The sequence below is a fragment of the Podarcis melisellensis genome, assembly GCF_964234715.1.
Source record: "Podarcis melisellensis genome assembly, chromosome: 10".
Lineage (NCBI taxonomy): Eukaryota > Metazoa > Chordata > Lepidosauria > Squamata > Lacertidae > Podarcis > Podarcis melisellensis.
Window position 1 is genome coordinate 69,255,443 of NC_138542.1, and position 18,700 is coordinate 69,274,142.

Genomic DNA, 18,700 nt, shown 5'->3' on the forward strand with positions numbered 1-18,700 from the left:
GTGATTTGGTAAAATGGAAATACATGCACTCCTTCATCACCTCCTGCTTTCACTGGATGCAGAGTACACATTTATCTAGCTAAAATGTGCTTAATTAATATTTCATATAGCAGTGTTGGATACTCTACATTCCTAATGGATTGTATTGATCAAAGGAAGAAAGGAAAACGTCTGTGTTGCTGTAGGGAAAACTAAAGCTGTCAGTTATAAAGCGATCACTGTTCAAAGGTTTAAGACTTGAAGCAGAGCTTCTGTAAAATCTAGGCAACTCCTCCTCAACCTGCAAAGGAAACTACGATATTTAAGACAATGATCTGGGAACCAATTGAAGAGACTATCCCCACAAAGCATCAAGTCTGTAATAGCAGCAGATAGCAACCCATGATTACAGGTATGCAAGGCTGCCTTCATTAGGAATTCCACTAACCCTGGTCTTCTCCCTGAACTGCCTAAGGCCAGAAATATGCTTGTGGAAGTTTTAAACTAGTTGGTAATAAGGTTATTGTAAGCTGCCTTCAGTTTGTAGAAAGGCACAAGTAAGAAGATTTAAAATAAGAGCAACTTCCACTTTTATTTTTCTGGTTTTGATCACGTTTTCCATTAGCACCATTCTAATACACCTTGCACCTTAACACAAGAACCACGTTTTCCATTAGCACCATTCTAATACACCTTGTACCTTAACACAAGAACCACATCAAAGTCATGCCTTCATCTCAGCTGGGCTATTAGCTTTCTGAGTAGTTCCAGGCAAGTGCCTAAAGAATGGCTTAATTCACCACAGGGTATGATTTGCTGTTCCTAGGGTTCGCCCTTCTTCCAAGTGCACTATTCTTCCTTCCTATTTGTACCATGTTTTGAAAATGCAAAGTGCTCTCAAGACCTGGTTTCCTTTATCCTCACAATCACCAGGCTAAACAAACATGAATTCTTCCCAGATCATAAATGAGGAACTGAGGCTGATGTGAGAGAAGATGTGGGTAAAATAAATCAATGGTCTTAACTTTCCAGATACAGGAATTAGATGTAACAATTGCTGGGTTAGCTTTCAACAACTGATCTGCTTTAATTCGTTTCATTTATTTTTGGCATGCTATCTTTTATCTGTCTGGCTTAGTTGTCTCAAAGAGCAAGGTGAGGTGGTGAACCTATGTCTGAACTATACCACTTCTGACTTCTCTGGCAACTTATTGCACAGAAAACAAAACAACAAAAGAGAAAATGGTGGTAACATCTCTGCTGAGACCCACTTGTTGAAGACCAGAGATCCTAGACTATTGTTGGTCTCCCAGTACAATTTTTTACTTTCTATGTATGTAATTCATACACATGGCCAAATCTATGGTGTGGGTGCCGCAAATGTTGTGTTAGTGGCACACATCCAGAAATGAGGAGAAAGATACTCTAAGCTCTGCTACCAGCCAGACAAACTGGGAGTTTGCAACCTGGAGAGCAGCCTAGCCTTAGCCACTGGGCAGAGAAAGGACATCTGCCAGGGCTTGTTCTCACCTCCCTAGCAGAAAAAAACCACTCTACTCTGGGACTGCAGAAGCAATGGGAACATTACTTTGGACTCTGATGCCAGCCAAAGTCTCCGGGGAGTACTTTCCATTGTTGTAATGTGTTGCAAACTGCCTTGAAGACATTTGATCAAGGGCAGGGTACAAATCTGTCAGATGGCAATGGTGGTTGCTCTTGAGTAACCAGGCAGGACTCAGACCTGTCTTTTACAGGTTTTATTTGGGTGCAAACTATTTACACTGCAGAGCCACAAGTTCATGTCTGCCTCAATCGCTAGCAGAATCTAGGAGTGGTTGTTTCCTGGACCTCCCCCAACATAAAAAGTCTCGTTACTCCCAGCCTTTTCCTTCCCTCTTTGCACTTTAGACCTCTGCGAAGGGTGGGCGATGGAAGGGGCGTGCTTCCCTCCTGGCCGCCTTGACCAGGAGCGGTGCTGAGGCTCCCCGCAGCATCCTCAGGTCCTTTTATATTTTTTTTTAAAATATTTTTTATTGAGTTTTCACATTTTATAGACATAAACACAAAACACAAAACAAAACATATATAATGTTCATTACCCTCTTTCCTTGACTTCCCCACATCTCTCCTCCCCACATTCCAATTTCAATAGTTAATTCAGCAAGTTATTTCCTCTTCTCTCTATTATATTTTTGTCCTCTGTTCTTAATATTTAACATCTCTTGTTAGGCTCAAATTTACTTATCCTATTTTTACACATTAGCTCCTTTCTCTAAGGTCGTCCTACCCTCTCTCCCACGAAATCCTCCCTTTTTATTAAACAAATCATATCAAAATTAAAAAAAACAAAAGTCATAAATTTTTACTATTCTACTCTCCCCCTCCCTCCCTGGCCCGGTTTCTGTCCCTTCCCAAATCACTATTCTAAAAGAACAGTTTCAGCCCGGATTTCTCACATCCTCAGGTCCTTTTACCTCTTCCCCACTGGAGGTGGGGCTTTCCTCATCACCGGAAGAGGAACTGCTTCGCAAGATTTTCGGAGGCTCCCTGTAACACGACTGCCCCTCTGTTTCCCGCCCTTGTTCTGATGCCAGTTCCCTGACAAAATCTTTAAAATAAGAGCAAAAACAATGACCCGAGGGGCCACTTGTGACATGCAGACAGGTCTTCACATCTGCATGGGTCAATTGGCCAGCAAGCCAGAAGCTAAACCATATTAAGGCAAAGCAGGATAAATATACTACAAAGCACCTTATATTGTTGCACGGTTGCCACAACAGTTGGCCACCACAATTCTGTGTCTTGGGGAAATAAGTGCAAGAGCTTGAGGCCCATTCCTGATCTCACTGCACATCAAGGTGTGTGGGGAAAGAACTATCTCAGACTCCAAGACGTTGTGCAGTCAATGAAAAGACAATCAAGTGGGTCCACCAGAGACCTGGAATATCAAATCAGGCTTAAGCTGCCTGCCAAAAAGTCAACCAGACAAAGCAGGACAACTCTTCTCTTGCAGTTAAGATAACTCTACATATATCTAAGGGATGCGGGTAGCACTGTGGGTTAAACCACGGAGCCTAGGACTTGCCAATCAGAAGGTCAGTGGTTCGAATCCCCGCAACAGGGTAAGCTCGGTCCCAGCTCCTGCCAACCTAGCAGTTTGAAAGCACATCAAAGTGGAAGTAGATAAATGTTACTTGGCCCTGATGGTCATGGGAAAATAAGATGCTACCCCCAGAGATGCCAAGTTTCCTGCCTTCAGCCCTCAAAAGTGAAGTGTAAGAAAGGAATCCAAGAGAAATGCAAAATGCAATTACTCAGTAAAAGCCCAAAGCCTTTTGCCCAAAGCCAAGCTTTTCCTGTAATACTGCACTTTCCTCTCCCCCACCTTCTTCTTCCTTATGTAAACTTTTCATTAGGAACAAGACATCTTTGTAACATAATCATTCTGGTTATAATGCAACTGTGAATAACATAACGCCTGCATTAGGAAAAAGCAGCAGGGCCTGGTAATGTTGTTTTAATATCATTTGTGTACTGCAGGAACTGGCTCAACCTGATCATTTAGAATTCGATCAATGCGAATTAGTGTCTTAAAGGGAGATAAACCATTTGACAATTTAGGATTTGATCAATGCAATTTGAGCCCCGCAAAGATTTTTTTTTAAATCATCAGGTATGTTTTGGAATATTAAAGCAAATTAATGCAGCACTGGAACACGCAATAAGCAGGCGTCAAGGTAAGTACCGCAGACAATGTACAGTGAGCCTGCCAGCTTTCCAATAAATTCTAGATAGGTTATGCAGTGTGCCCTCCATTCCTCTTAAACTTGGCAAATTAGCCATTAAGACTACTCAAACCACATCTCATGTAATTCAAAAGGACTAAAAGTAAAACAGGAAGGGAAGGAAAGCTCAAGGGAAGAGATGAGTTGCTTGTTCATTTCACTATTGGAAGTACTTTTGCGTCAAGAGAGAAAATAATCACAAAGGCTGCCTTCAAAGAAGGTAGAGCTGAAAACTATGCAGAAAAGCATAAAAATAAATTAAAAGAAAGCCTATCATACCCTGAATTAAGAACCATCCATTCTGGGGAAATTTCCAGGTTATCGATTGCTAAAAAGCAGAGACATCACCTTGCCGACAAAGGTCCGTATAGTTAAAGCTATGGTTTTCCCAGTAGTGATGTATGGAAGTAAGAGCTGGACCGTAAGGAAGGCTGATCGCCGAAGAATTGATGCTTTTGAATTCTGGTGCTGGAGGAGACTCTAGAGAGTCCCATGGACTGCAAGAAGATCAAATCTATCCATTCTGAAGGAAATCAGCCCTGAGTGCTCACTGGAAGGATAGACCCTGAAGCTGAGGCTCCAATACTTTGGCCACCTCATGAGAAGAGAAGACTCCCTGGAAAAGACCCTGATGTTGGGAAAGATGGAGGGTAGAAGGAGAAGGGGACGACAGAGGACGAGATGGTTGGACAGTGTTCTCGAAGCTACCAACATGAATTTGACCAAACTGCGGGAGGCAGTGGAAGACAGGAGTGCCTGACGTGCTCTGGTCATGGGGTCATGAAGAGTTGGACATGACTAAACAACAACAACTATCGATGGCTACTAGTCTAAATGGCGATACGCAACCTGCAGGATGAGAGGCACCTTGCCTGTGAACATAAGCTGGTGGGCAGCAACATCACCTTCATGGGCTGCTCATAGGCTTTCCCGAAATGCATCTGGTTGGCCACTGTGGGACAAGATAGACCTTTCATCTGACCCAGCAGGGCTCTTCTTGCATTTTGTGCCCACATGCCTGTACTGATCAACACTGATTATGAAAAATACCTTTTAATTGACTGCAGTCATCGTAACGGATTCATCTGAGCAGTGCAGGAACTAGCTCAACCTGACCAGTTAGAACCTCATCAATGCAAATGTTATGTCTTAAAGGGAGGTAAACCGCAGCGGTAGTCAGACATATCGTATGGGCTCTTATTATACCTGGAGGCCATTTCCTGAGCTGTGCCCATTGTCTCATGCTGACAGCTTCGAGGAGTCAGAGGTGAGAGCTGAGAGCAGGGTGGGGACCAAAGGTGGACAAACTATCCCAGACAAGCTACAAGATGTTCCCCATCAGCGGTCCCACCCCCTAACACCCCATACACTCCAGCACAAGCCCTGTGTCTATTCTTGATTACCAGGCAGAGGGCCTTCTCGGTAGTGGCACCCGCCCTGTGGAATGCCCTCCCATCAGATGTCAAAGAAATAAACAACTATCTGACTTTTAGAAGACACCTGAAGGCAGCCCTGCTTAGGGAAATTTTTAATGTTTGGTGTTTTATTGTGTTTGTAACATTCTGTTGTGAACTGCCCAGAGTGGCTGCGGAAACCCAGTCAGATGGGCAGGGTATTATTATTATTATTATTATTATTATTATTATTATTATTATTACATTTAGCCTCTCTATTCCAATAGGAATTACTACTGGCAGCCTACCTTCTGCAGCACAACTACTATCCAAATTAGGCCCAGTATGTGAAACTTTCACTTCAAAAACGAAGCAGGAAGTGAATATTTCAGTGGAAAACTTGCTGAAAATTCTAGGCATGTTTGCCATTCTGAAGTGGAGCTGCTTTGCAACAATACCACAATTAGCTCTATTAATCTCACACTCCCAACTTGAAGTCACACTGACACACAGCACATTGGTTTATGCATTTAACAGAATTATAAATTTAGCAGTTCAACCTTATTTAATTCTCCTTTTACAGACAATTAAACAAGCTCTTTAAAGCACTTTTAGCTGGAAAAATCTGTCCTCAATCCTCACGTTCAATTAAACTGAACACGAGGCATCAGAAGAGCATCGATGTTTAGTTTTCTACTGAATCTTTCATAATTTACTTATCAAGCTATACTCCAGAAGACAGTTAAAAGAACATCTGTTTAAATTAAACTCTTGGGAGCATGAAAATAACACTGTGACTATTTTTTTTAATATGCATTTATGTATCAAGGCAGACAGGAAGACATTTGCCCCTACCCCTCCTAATATTTCTACGGGCCAGAAAAGGGAAATAAAAAGATGTTAATGGGCTGTAAGAAAATCATATGCAATATTGGGTCTTGAATTAACAGTAAAATAAGATGCCCCGTAATGTTTTAAATATCATGTTTTATTATACTAGTTATAAGTTTTACTCATAAATTAACCCAAAACAGTGAATTATGGTCATATCAAACACTACATGTCAATTGCTTCTGTGCCCACAGAGACAACAAGTTTGCTTCTAGCCCACTGTTTCCCAAACTTGAGCCTGCAGTTGTTTAAGGACTACAACTCCCATCATCCCTAGGAAGGACCAGTGGTCAGGGATGATGGGAACTGTAGTCCAAAAACAGCTAGAGACCCAAGTTTGGGAAGCACTGTTCTAGTGAATAATAAGCTTGTACTCAATAACTTGAGCTATGTATACATTTAAAGCAAGCTTTAATATTTTCAGGTTCCAGAGAATATGCTGGTATCTCTGCTTAAGAGACATCTTTCCTATTGTCACTTCTGCCCTGAGAAAGAAGGTCCTCTGGCTGAACAACTACTAGAAAAATGTGAGCTTCCTCTTCACAGAATGGGCAGGACTGATACCCTGCCTCCCAATGAAATACGCCTCTGTGTTTTCTATATTTTTCTCTATAAAGGCAAACAGATAACTCCTGAGTGCTGTACCTTAATTGCACGTCTAAAGCTTGCAGGTATTATTTGTCGATATTATTTGTATGAAAAGGCATGCCTATTTCCATAAGTTTGCCAGAAGTGCTTTGTGTCAGGTTATACATAAAACATTTTGCACTGGGAACGTTTAGCTCGGGAAAATAATGCAATCCGTTGTTCTTCCCGGGCTGTCTTAATTTCTAGTCGTTTCAAGCTCTTAAGTAAAGAAAATCTTAAACTAAAAGAGAAAGTGAAGAATGGTCTTGCGGGATAAGATCAAAGCGCCCGTGCCCAGCCTATAGTTGTCATGGCTAGAAATTTGGGGTGACCAGACCCCCATGAACTTGCCTAGTCTTCTTAAATAGGGGGGGGGAATAAGCCTGTTTAAGTAATTCATAGGGACACAGGTGGCACTGTGGTCTAAACCACTGAGCCTCTTGGGTTTGCTGATCAGAAGGTTGGCGGTTTGAATCCCTGTGACGGGGTGAGCTCCCGTTGCTCGGTCCCAGCTCCTGCCAACCTAGCAGTTCAAAAGCACACCAGTGCAAGTAGATAAATAGATACCGCTCCGGCAGGAAGGTAAACGCCGTTTCCGTGTGCTGCTCTGGTTTTGGGGTTCCATTGCGTCAGAAGCAGCTTAGCCATGCTGGCCACATGACCCGGAAAAACTGTCTGCCGACAAATGGCGGCCTATAAAGCGAGATGAGCACTGCAAACCCAGAGTCGTCTGCGACTGGACTTAACTGTCAGGGGTCCTTTACCTTTACCTTTACCTTTAAGTAATTCATTGTTATAAATAAGCCTGGGAACTACTTCTTATCATGTGCTGTCATGACCCTTTTGAATGTCTGAGGACTCAAACTCATGCATGTGGCAACTTTGAGAATGAAAAAGTATAGAACTCTTGTCCCCCTCCCCTATTCTTTTTATTGACTTTCATTAGACTTAGTCTTGAGTCACTGTAAGGCGACTTTTCTCCTATACATCTGTACTGTAAGAAAGTTTTTTAGTACAGTGGAACCTTGGTTCTCGAACTTAATCTGTTCCGGGAGTCTGACTCCCAAAACCGTTCGAAAACCAAGGAGCCGCTTCCAATTGGCCGCAGGATCTTCCTGCACTCAAGTCAGATATTCGGCTTCCGAAAAAGTTCAAAAACCGGAATACTTACTTGCAAGTTTTTGGCGCTTGGGAGCTGCTTTGTTCGTCAACTAAGCTGTTCAAGAACCAAGGTTCCACTGTATATGGAAAGTTGTGATTTTACCACACTGGTTGCTTTTCAAGACCATTATACCATGCAACAATTGAATGGGGTGTTGGAAGAGAAGGGAAGCCTCCTCAGAAATCACTGTAAATCCCTGAAGAAAACATCTAGTGACTTTAGAGTGTTTGCTGAAGATCTTTTTATTTCAGTGCACTTTTAGTGTTTTCTATTTTATTTTGCTATAGGACGGTTCCTGCATTTCAATTCAACTACTACAGTGGTACCTCGGTTTATAAACCTAATCCATTTCGGAAGTCCATTCTTAAACCGCAACCGTTCTTAAACTGAGGCACACTTTCCCTAATAAGGCCTCCCGCTGCCAGTGCCCTTCCACTGTTCAGATTCCGTTTTTAGACCAAGGTAAAGTTCGCAAACCGGGACACTACTTCCGTTTTGCGGAGTTCGTAAACCGAATAGTTCGTAAACAGGGCTGTTCTTAATCCGAGGTACCACTATATTTTAAACTGCCTTTTGTTAAATTGTGTAGTCTGCTATTATGTGCTAAAGTTTATTTTTTTAATATGTTTTTAATGTTTAAATGTTTTTTAAATGCTGCTTTCTGTGGGTTTAACAGAAACAGGAATCCGGTCGGCACTTTAGGATGTGGAAACATGCCAGATCACCACCATTATTAATACAGAGCAGAGCTTTCCTAACTTTTCATGTTGGTGACACACTTTTTCGACATGCATCATTTCATGACACAGAAATTTGGGGGTTTTTTACTAGCAAACTGGAGATTAAACTAACTCCTTTCCAGCCCCGGGAGGAGCGGGGGGAGCATTTGCACGACACACCTACACACTGCAGCCAACACACTAATGTGTCGTGACACTCAGTTTGGAAAGCTCTGGTGCAGAGCTACCAATATTCGCAGTGCGTTAGAAAAACTGCATGCAACTGGCACCCTTCAGATGTTTTGGAGTGTAACTCCTGCCTGCCCCAGCTGGGATATACTGAAAAGGCAGAAAATATCTCGTCCTTTGGATGTTTTCCTATGGGAAAGCTGACTAAAGCCATGAGTTGCCATAAGGCTCCTTTATGATCTTTATCAAGTTATTAAGTAGCTATAATGATATGTTGTCATGGGGGCTGAGAGCCTTTCAGCAACAACAGACTTGCAGATAACAACAGAGTACTGGTCTCTGTCTTCTACTGACAGCATTCATCAGAAAACAGCAGGAAAATGGAAGGGGGGTTAACATTTCTGAAATGAAAGCCATGAAATATGATGGATGATGCCTTCCTGCAAGAATTAGCAGCTGAAGAAGGAAAGACCAGGGCAAAAGGTCAGAGTCACTTCGGTCCCGCAATTACTGGATCTTCATTAAGCCCTCCGGAGAAATAAAGAGAATTCAACCCAACCTTCAACACAAGGGCAAAGTTAAATTACTGATTTAAATACCTTTCAAGCCATTGGGGGCGGGGGAAGAGAGAGATTTTACCAAAATGGCTGAAATCTAATCACAGAGGTAGCAATATAATCTAAGGCGCTTTAAAAAACAGAAAACACTATATGATTAATAAAATTAAAGAAGAGCCCCCGTCCATTGGTCTGCAACCTAATGTAATCTTTGGGATTCCTATGATGGCAAGTGCATGCTTTCAAAGAAATAACAGTGCTTGCAGTCATCCCCTGCATCTTAGTGGGCCTGATCCAGGAGACGCATCCCTCTTTGAAGATTCCGTCCCATTCTTTCCAATAAGCATCATTCAAAAGTTAAGGACATGTGTCTGCTTTGAATTTCTATGCTGCGACCAGGACACAGTTCAGCTGATTTGGAGTCCGGGTCACAAGGTTTTTACTGCAATGCCAATACAGTGGTGCCTCGCAAGACAAAATTAATCCGTTCCGCGATTCTCTTCGTCTAGCGGTTTTTTCGTCTTGCGAAGCAAGCCCATTGACAGCTTAGCGGATTAGTGCTAGAGCTGTCAAGCGGCTTCCAGCGATCAGCTGTTAAGCGGCTTAGGAAAAGGGCAAAAAAAGCAAAAAAAAAACCGCCGGGGGACGCAAGATTTTTTCATCTTGTGAAGCAACCCCATAGGGAAATTTGTTTTGCGAAGCGCCTCCAAAACGGAAAACCCTTTCGTCTAGCGGGTTTTTCGTCTTGCGAGGCGTTCGTCTTGCGGGGCACCACTGTACCCGCAACTCATTTCATTTTCATTTTCACTTTCCCAGCAAAAGCAGCAGGGGGGAGGGGGGAATCAGATTCAAGGTCTTCCTTCAAAAATAGTACAAGGATAAGAAGAAAAAAAGAGAGGAACTTACTTGAATCTGGCATCTACTTCCTCGACAGCTTTTTGGTATTGCTCCGTGGTGACTTTATAGAACTGCGAGCTCTAGAAATACAGAGAGAGTGAGAGAAATAAGGGTAAGCAATCAAAGAAGTGCATGCCAAATGAGAAAAGCATTTTTTTTCGGGGGGAGGGGGGTTTAGTAATTCATGAGGCCCTAATGAGACACCCACAGCTGCTCTCACTCCAAGTCCAACAATTACTAAAAGAACCTCGTTAAATTTGCCGCTGTGGTTATTCTAAGTGGCGAAAAACTTACTGGGTGGAATTCAGTTGTCACCTTATTATGACTGTTCCATCAGTGCAAGAATTTCTGCTTGACAGATGGAACAATCTTCCCTCTCCTGCCCCTGTGTGCTTTGGGGGGGGTGTTGTTCTCCTAATCTGGGGGGAGGCACAGGGAGGGGCAGAAGAAGAGGCGAGAAAGCCCTGTTGCGCTAGGAGGGCTCATTGCACTAGTTGAATTCAGCCCATTGACTGGAAAGTAGACAACCAATTTATTCCTAATCATTCCGACATCCAGCTTCTTCAGACCTGCTTTTATCCAGTCCTTCTGTTCCTTCCTACCTGTTTTCCTTGGCCCTCTTTTCCCTCTGCTTCTTGTTTCCTAGGCTCCCCACTTCCATCTATTTTCCGCTTATTTCGCCCTCTGTCACTGGGCTCCCCTCTACCCCTAACATCCATGGCATTCACGGCTCATGTCTCCTTGTCTTCCATTTTGACTCTGCTCCCCAGCCTTGCTCTGAGCTTTGTGACATCATAACAGTTCTGCCAATGGCAAGATCAAATGCTCACAGCAGCTTCTACTGCTTTCTCTATTGCCCATGGCTAGAGCTTGCCGTTTCTGATAAACTGATAGAACCATGAGAGGGAAAGAGAGAGAGAGAATGGACCCTTGCTTTAGTTTTATAGTTAAAATAATCTCTCTGCATAATTGGACCCTGAAATGGCACCCACATATAAATTTGGGAAGAGGTGGGAAGGGCTTTTGCAGAACCTCCCAACTGCTTGTCCCTCTGAAAGGAGGGACATGCTTTGCAAAATCAGAATTACTGAGTGGCAGAACCGCACATTCTATCTCTACACATGTCTTGAAATGCCGTCTGCAAAGTGAGGCCGGGGGAGGCAATTTTTAGTGGGGAAAGTGGTCCGATGAAGGATCTACAACCGCCTCACTGCTCAGAAACTGCCACCCCCTGTAACAAAAAAATCCCAAACCCATCTATCCAACCCATATGTGAAACTCTAGCTGGCGGTTGGGGAAACAGCAGGAGGGCAAAACTTCAAGGCAGATTAAAAACCATGACGCTAATTGTAATGAGGCCTAGAACCTGGTTGCTAATTTAATACAAACAACAGCTGGATTGCTTATCCATAATGCCGGGCATAGAAAGTGGACATAGAACCTGACCCATCAACAACTGCTTCATACTGCCTTGAGCCAGTGCCACAAACTGGACTCATCCACTTCAGCCCCGACTGGGCTAGGTGAGCTGGGTAGCACTTCCAGAGACCAGCTTCCACACAGGAACAGGTCAAAGTGCTGTGGACTCACAGCTTAGAGTTGTGAGCACCGGATTCACTCCAACAAGAAGACAGTCATCGCACAGCAGAGTCTAGCAGAGCATAAACGACTCAGAGAGCCGCTCTGTAGAATATCTTCTTTATTCTGTCTACAACTATAATACAACTATATACAGAGCTAAATGAGTTCTAAGCATAAATGAATGCTAAACTGCACTGAGTGTCTGCAGCTGCTCTTAGCAGCAACCTTATCTATACACACGATCTCTAACACTCAGTCTCTCTCTCTCCGACACACTAACTGACTGACTAACTGACTGACTCTTTGATGTGGTGCTGGAGCTGAAAAAGTAGAGAGCAGAAAACCGCCCCTCCTCTCTGGAGAATCAGCAGACTCATCAGGAGATTCTTGGATATGGGAGGGGTGAAATCTCCTCAATTTTTGACCCATCAACAGCCGCTTCATACTGCCTTCATACTGCAGGGGCCATGTACGAGATGATTAAAGGTTCAGAAGGCAAGTTGCAATAGCTGGCCTGTACCAACATGGTGATTAAAATGGCGCCTCTGTATTACACCATTGATGCCTTATGCATTTCGTATTTATATAGACTACACTTCACACATATAAACGGGACACCATGCTAGGACCCTGCTCTCAGCACTCTTTAAATGAGACCAGCTAATTTTTTGATTGGGGTCTGCATATGCAATTCTTCTCTGTGCCCTGCCACAATCTGCATGGTCAACCAAGAATGTCCTCTTGGACCAAGCCATAGCAAACATAATCCTTGCTGTTAGAGACCCCTTTTATGTAGTAATGCATCACTTCCATTAAACAAACCTGATAACAAACCTGTAAAGGATACCAGTATTACTATGATCCTATTATGGACTGGTGACAGCAGTCACAAAATTAAAAGACGCCTGCTCCTTGGCAGAAAGGCAATGGCAAACCTAGATAGCATCTTAAAAAGCAGAGACATTACCTTACCAACAAAGGTCCGCATACAGATAGGTAGCCGTGTTGGTCTGCCATAGTCAAAACAAAAAAAATTCCTTCCAGTAGCACCTTAAAGACCAACTAAGTTAGTTCTTGGTATGAGCTTTCGTGTGCATGCACACTTCTTCAGATACAAAGGTCCGCATAGTTAAAGCCATGGTTTCCCCAGTAGTGATGTATGGAAGTGAGAGCTGGACCATAAAGAAGGCTGATCGCCAAAGAATTGATGCTTTTGAATTCTGGTGCTAGAGGAGACTCTTGAGAGTTCCATGGACTTTAAGAAGATCAAACCTATCCATTCTTAAGGAAATCAGCCCTGAGTGCTCACTGGAAGGACAGATGCTGAAGCTGAGGCTCCAAGACTTTGGCCACTTCATGAGAAGAGAAGACTCCCTGGAAAAGGCCCTGATGCTGGGAAAGATTGAGGGCACAAGGAGAAGGGGACGACAGAGGACGAGATGGTTGGATAGTGTTCTTGAAGCTACAAACATGAGTCTGACCAAACTGCGGGAGGCAGTGGAAGACAGGAGTGCCTGGCATGCTCTGGTCCATGGGGTCACGAAGAGTCGGACACGACTAAACGACTAAACAACAACATTATGGACTGGGGGCTGAAGACAAAAGAGAGCAGTTTGCTCAAACTCATCCAACAAGTTCTTGGCTAAACCCTGGTGGGAACTTCCAGTTTAATTCTGTCCTATATGCTTCAGAGATGGTTACATGGTATTCCCACCAGCTACAGTAATAATCTAGCAGTAGACATTATCACGTTGCAAGTATCCCTACCTCACATCACTGGCTGCCACATGGGTAAAGAAACTCACAATGTCCATGTGGTAAATACTATCAGACATTTGGCTTGGGGAGAGCTTACTTATGGGGACATCATTTTTGGAGACATCTCTATGGCTTGCAAAATGGGTAATCTGTCCCTCGGGCACCAACTTTCTTAAGCTGAAAATCCCCAAGAGTTTTTTAATCAGCAGGCAGAAGCTTTTAACCTCAGACACGCTCCTGACTATCAGATCCAAACCATGGTTATGTGGAGTCAGAAGAAGAAAACATCACAAGACATTTTCTTTCTACTTGTGCCACATTAAGAGCAGAAGACAGGCAACAGGAAACAAGGCTCCTTTACTATGTTGGTGAGTGAAAGAAACTACTCCATCTGGAAAGGTAAAAGGACAGATATTTAATCATCTGAGCCTATGCCTTATGCTTTACCAGGCAGCTCTGAATTCGCTGGGGATCTACAAAAATCATTGGGAAAATCATTAAGCTGAGAAGAAGGGCAAGATTGTGTTTTGAGCCTCACACTTTTTACGCAAATTATAATAAATTGTGTAACAGATACCACAGTCAAAAGGGCACACAAATATTAGACAGAACATGGTGGTCTCTCAACTCGGAGCTCGCTCCTGTGATCCAGACCTAATAATTCATTTGTCTGCGGACCCAAGTTCCAAGCATGTGATTTTGGGGGTAGTTTATTTTTTAATAAATCATTGTTGGCTGCTAAGAAAATGAAAATGAAATCCTCTTCACACTGCTGACCCCCAGTGCACTTAGCAATCTCGCTCGCCCAATGACAGTCACATCCAGGTTCCTCAGATACAGATAAAATCAACAGGGATGTGATTAGACAAGCAGACGGACGACAATGCACATACGGACAGGTCACCATTTGAGATGATGAATAGTCCTCTATCAACCAACAGTCCCCTCTGATGCTAACATTTACTATAATCTTATTTGGGCAGCGATTTATCTTTCTTGTGCCTGATCAATAAAGATGAACACAACAGTTGTAAGGATCGATTGCAATTTTTTATCATTTTAAAGCATGAAGGCACATTTCTGACACAAAGGCAATATTCATAGTGTAGTTGTTCAGCTTTTTCTTTCTTTCTTTTTAAATCTGCCATTTGAGGGAACAGCTGAGTCGCGACACGTTGAGAGGCTTTAATCTGACTGCAGACTATCAAGCAGCCGTTTATCAACTTAGATGCAGTTTAGCGTGGCTTTCAAATGACACAGCTTTCGCTTGAAGTTGTGTAAAAGTATGTGCACACACACACACACACCACATATGCAGAGTGGTGTGCTGAAATGAGCAAATAGGCTTTCATTGTCTAACAATATTCTTTATTTTAAAGAGAAACTCCAGAACTATGCAAACATTAGCTAGAAATGATCGTGGTTGCTTTAATGGACTGTCAATTAGAAACTACATTACTGTACAGGTTCTAATGTACTGCCAGAGAAATGGCTTTTCACTTCTCAGCTGGTTAATTGAAATTGTCACTTAGTAGGACGATAAATTGTGGGGCTATATTAGCTTTAGGTCAGGTAAAGTGGGGATCAAGGGTTCCATTCTGAAACGGGCTCTGGAACCCTTCCCCAAAACATCAGGATGGAAACAAGCAAGGTCTTCACATTTTCCACTTGTGGCATACGAACGAGAGGCAGACTTTTAAACACAGAACCTAATGTACAACGAATGCCAAATGTACAAGAGACAAAAACTGTTCGCAGACTGTCTTTTTGGATGTGCAATCGCACGCTAAGCCCTACAGAGTTTTAAAAAATTCCTGCATTTTAGATGCAACTTGCAGGGCAAACTAGGTTTAAGGAATTGCTGGCCAAAATGGCAGGCGTTTCTGGGTGGAATATATTTCAGCGGAACAGGAGGAAGGAAAAGTATCCATGGCTCAGTTTACTAGCACACCTTTGCAGCATGACAGCCGCCAGAAAACCGAGCCGCATGGGTCCTCTTCTCTTAGGAGAACACTGTGTGTGAAGCAGCACTTCAAGAGGTTGCTGCCATTTTATTTTTGTCTCGTAAATACAACAAAAAAGTCAATTTTATAGCAATTTTCATCTTATAGCACATTACAAAATTGCATGTTGACACAATCAGAGCAAAACTAATGAGAAAGAAATGTGGTGGCATGCAGCTACTACAAATGCCTTTACACCAGAATATCAACTCTGTGTTTCTTCTACAGGAACTTGAGGGGTATGCTGTAACAGAGCAACAGTTAAATCTTCTACGCTTTCAATTCTGATGGGACTTGAGATTGTAACAGAACCTGAAGATGGGACTGGAGGGATAACAATCAAGGAAACAGCCTGTGCACCAACCTCTGGCAAGGAACACCGGGGGGAACCAACTAGATCAGCCAGGAAGCATATGAGCAGCGATAGGCCTATTGCACTGCTTAAGCCTCTGTAAAGGTTTTCAGATTGAGCTCCCTCTGTGACTAAGTGTAGTTGAGTGCTCACTGGAAGGACAGACCCTGAAGCTGAGGCTCCAATACTTTGGCCACCTCATGATAAGAGAAGACTCCCTGGAAAAGACCCTGGTGTTGGGAAAGGTGGAGGGCACAAGGAGAAGGGGACGACGGAGGACGAGATGGTTGGACAGTGTTCTCGAAGCTACCAGCATGAGTTTGACCAAACTGTGGGAGGCAGTGGAAGACAGGAGGGCCTGGCATGCTCTGGTCCATGGGGTCATGAAGAGTCGGACATGACGAAACGACTAAACAACAACGAAAGCTCTACTTCTCCCATGCTAGACCAGCTTTTCTTTGCCGTCCCATTCCCCTCCTCCTGTGCCCCATAGCTCAGCAAGGTCCAACACTGGTAGATAAAAGTGATCCACTTGGCGTTGAGTGTTTGGACTTTCAGAAAGTGCTTCTTTGCAATACGCTTGGTTCAGCTACAGAATACGCTCTCGCAATAAGCAGTGATGGACACCAACTTGGATGGCTTTAGTTGGATAGCTCAGTTGGTTAGAGCATGGTGCTGATAATGCCAAGGCTGCAGGTTTGATCCCTGTATGAGACAACTGTGTATTTTTGCATTGCAGGAGGTGGGACTAGATCAGTGTTTCCCAACCTTGGGCCTCCAGCTGTTTTTGAACTACAATTCCCATCATCCCTGACCACTGGTCTTGCTAGCTAGGGATGATGGGAGTTGTAGGCCAAAAACATCTGGAGGCCCAAGGTTGGGAAACACTGGACTAGATGATCCTTGGGGCCCCTTCCAACGCTGTAATTCTAAAAGAGAAATTCGTGGAGGATAAGGCAATCAATGGCAACTTCCCAAAGTGGCTATGAGCCACCTACACTGTTGGATTTAGTGTGCTTTTAAATGCCAGCTGCTGGGAACCCCAAGGAGGGAAAGTGCTCTTGTGCTCAGGTCTTGGTTTGGGGCTTCCCATGGGCATCTGTTTGGCCACTATGAGAACAGGATATTGGACTAGATGGGCCACTGGCCTGATTCACAAGGGCTCTGCTTATGTTCTTCCCACATTTTTCTTTCCCCCCAATTTCAGTATTGTTGTTTCCTCTGTTACAGTACACTGTCCGCAAGTTATACTCAAGTGACTTACATTCCTTCATTTACTTATTCATCATTCATTCAGATAACAGATCCTCCCAAAGCAGCTTAGTAATAAGTAATTATTAATTACTGTTGTTTTATTGTTTTGTTGCGATTCTTTCATTGCCAACTCCTTTGGGAAGATCTGTGCCCCTGAAAAGTGGCACAGAAATAGTTTAAAGGAAGCACTTAATTTAGCTCGTTAAATATAAATCAGAGGAGCGGGGAAGAATAAAACCTTCTACGAATTCCAAAGTCAGCGTCTGCATTCCCAGCCCATGATACCAGCAACCTCAGCTCATCCCATCTGAAAGCCAACTGGGAAAGAAAAGTCTTTGGGCTCATCAGAAAGAAAGGCAAGAGCAAAACACAACTCTCATGGAAGAGATTGCCATAACACACAGTGGCCCCTGGGTGTTAAAATACTGGAAATAAATAAATAACTACTGAAAAAACCCTGTATTGTGTGTCCTTCATTCTAAATCTATTCACTGGCAGTGGCAGACCCAGAAGAAAGGCCTCGGAATCCACTCTTAAAGCCTGGGCAAGTTATGTGGGTGAGGGTGGTTCTTAAATGTCTTTCTCAGACACTGTGATTTACTGAAAACAGGCCTCTTTTTCGATAAAGCTGTGGCAAGGGTTAAATTAAAAACAAGTGAGGAGCTACTTCACCCAACCAACTTCTGATGTGGAATGAAGCTCACTGGCTTCCATTTAAAAGCTAATGTATGAATCACACCTTCAATGGGACATGCTCTACATCCTCAATAAAAAAAAAGGTCCCTGCAGAATGTCACAAGGTCAGCTGTTTTCTCAGTGTATGGAAACTCTGCAAGTTTGTGTGTCTTTAACCTAAATTGAAAATCATCTCAGGGTGCTTCATTAGAAAAGGTGCTAAAAGATCTCATGTCATCGAATGCATCTGAGTCCTCACTTGCACTTCACAGAAACAGACAGCTCTTCCATGTGTCTTCCCACTGCAAATCTGCTGGAACCACCTTTGCTTCAGAGACAGAGTATATCTCCTTTCCGTTGTGTTAGTTTGAACTCTGATGCCTCATATTAAAACAAAATCAGATGAAGTTTATGTTCACACTTTTAACTCACTCTGTATGAAGGCTCTGAGTGGGGGATTGGCAAAAACCCACTTTACCAAATACAACTCTTAATGACAAATGGGAATCCCCATTAGAGTGGACAGGGGACCTTCAGGGTCAACAGATTGACATCAGAACCTAAAAAAAGGTCGCTGAACTTACAGGTTTACTGTTCTGTACAGGGAAACGGCTTGTGCACCATCACATGTGACAGAGACACACCTGTCTACCTGGTGAAACACATAGATGGGTGTCTCTCACGCTAGTGGGGTATGAGATGTTTGTTCACACCATGAATGGAGAATCTCCGGCCTTCCAGATGCTGTTGGGACTCTAAAAATCCCATCAGCCCAGCCAGCATGAGCAATTGTCAGGAATGAGGGGAATTCCAATATGTGGAAGGCCACAGGTTCTGTACTCTTGACCTAACAGTACAGATGTTCATGTAGGAACCT

At 43.3% G+C, this 18,700-nt stretch overlaps 1 protein-coding gene across 1 annotated transcript in view; it reads right to left on the reverse strand.

Moving 5' to 3' along the window:
- Window positions 1–18,700, reverse strand: part of CHCHD3 (coiled-coil-helix-coiled-coil-helix domain containing 3) — a 220,210-nt gene that overhangs the window by 40,383 nt on the left and 161,127 nt on the right. Inside the window, exon 6 of the mRNA XM_081927466.1 lies at window positions 10,210–10,280. Within this exon, the coding sequence (XP_081783592.1) occupies window positions 10,210–10,280 (71 nt within the window). The remainder of the gene's footprint in view (window positions 1–10,209; window positions 10,281–18,700) is intronic.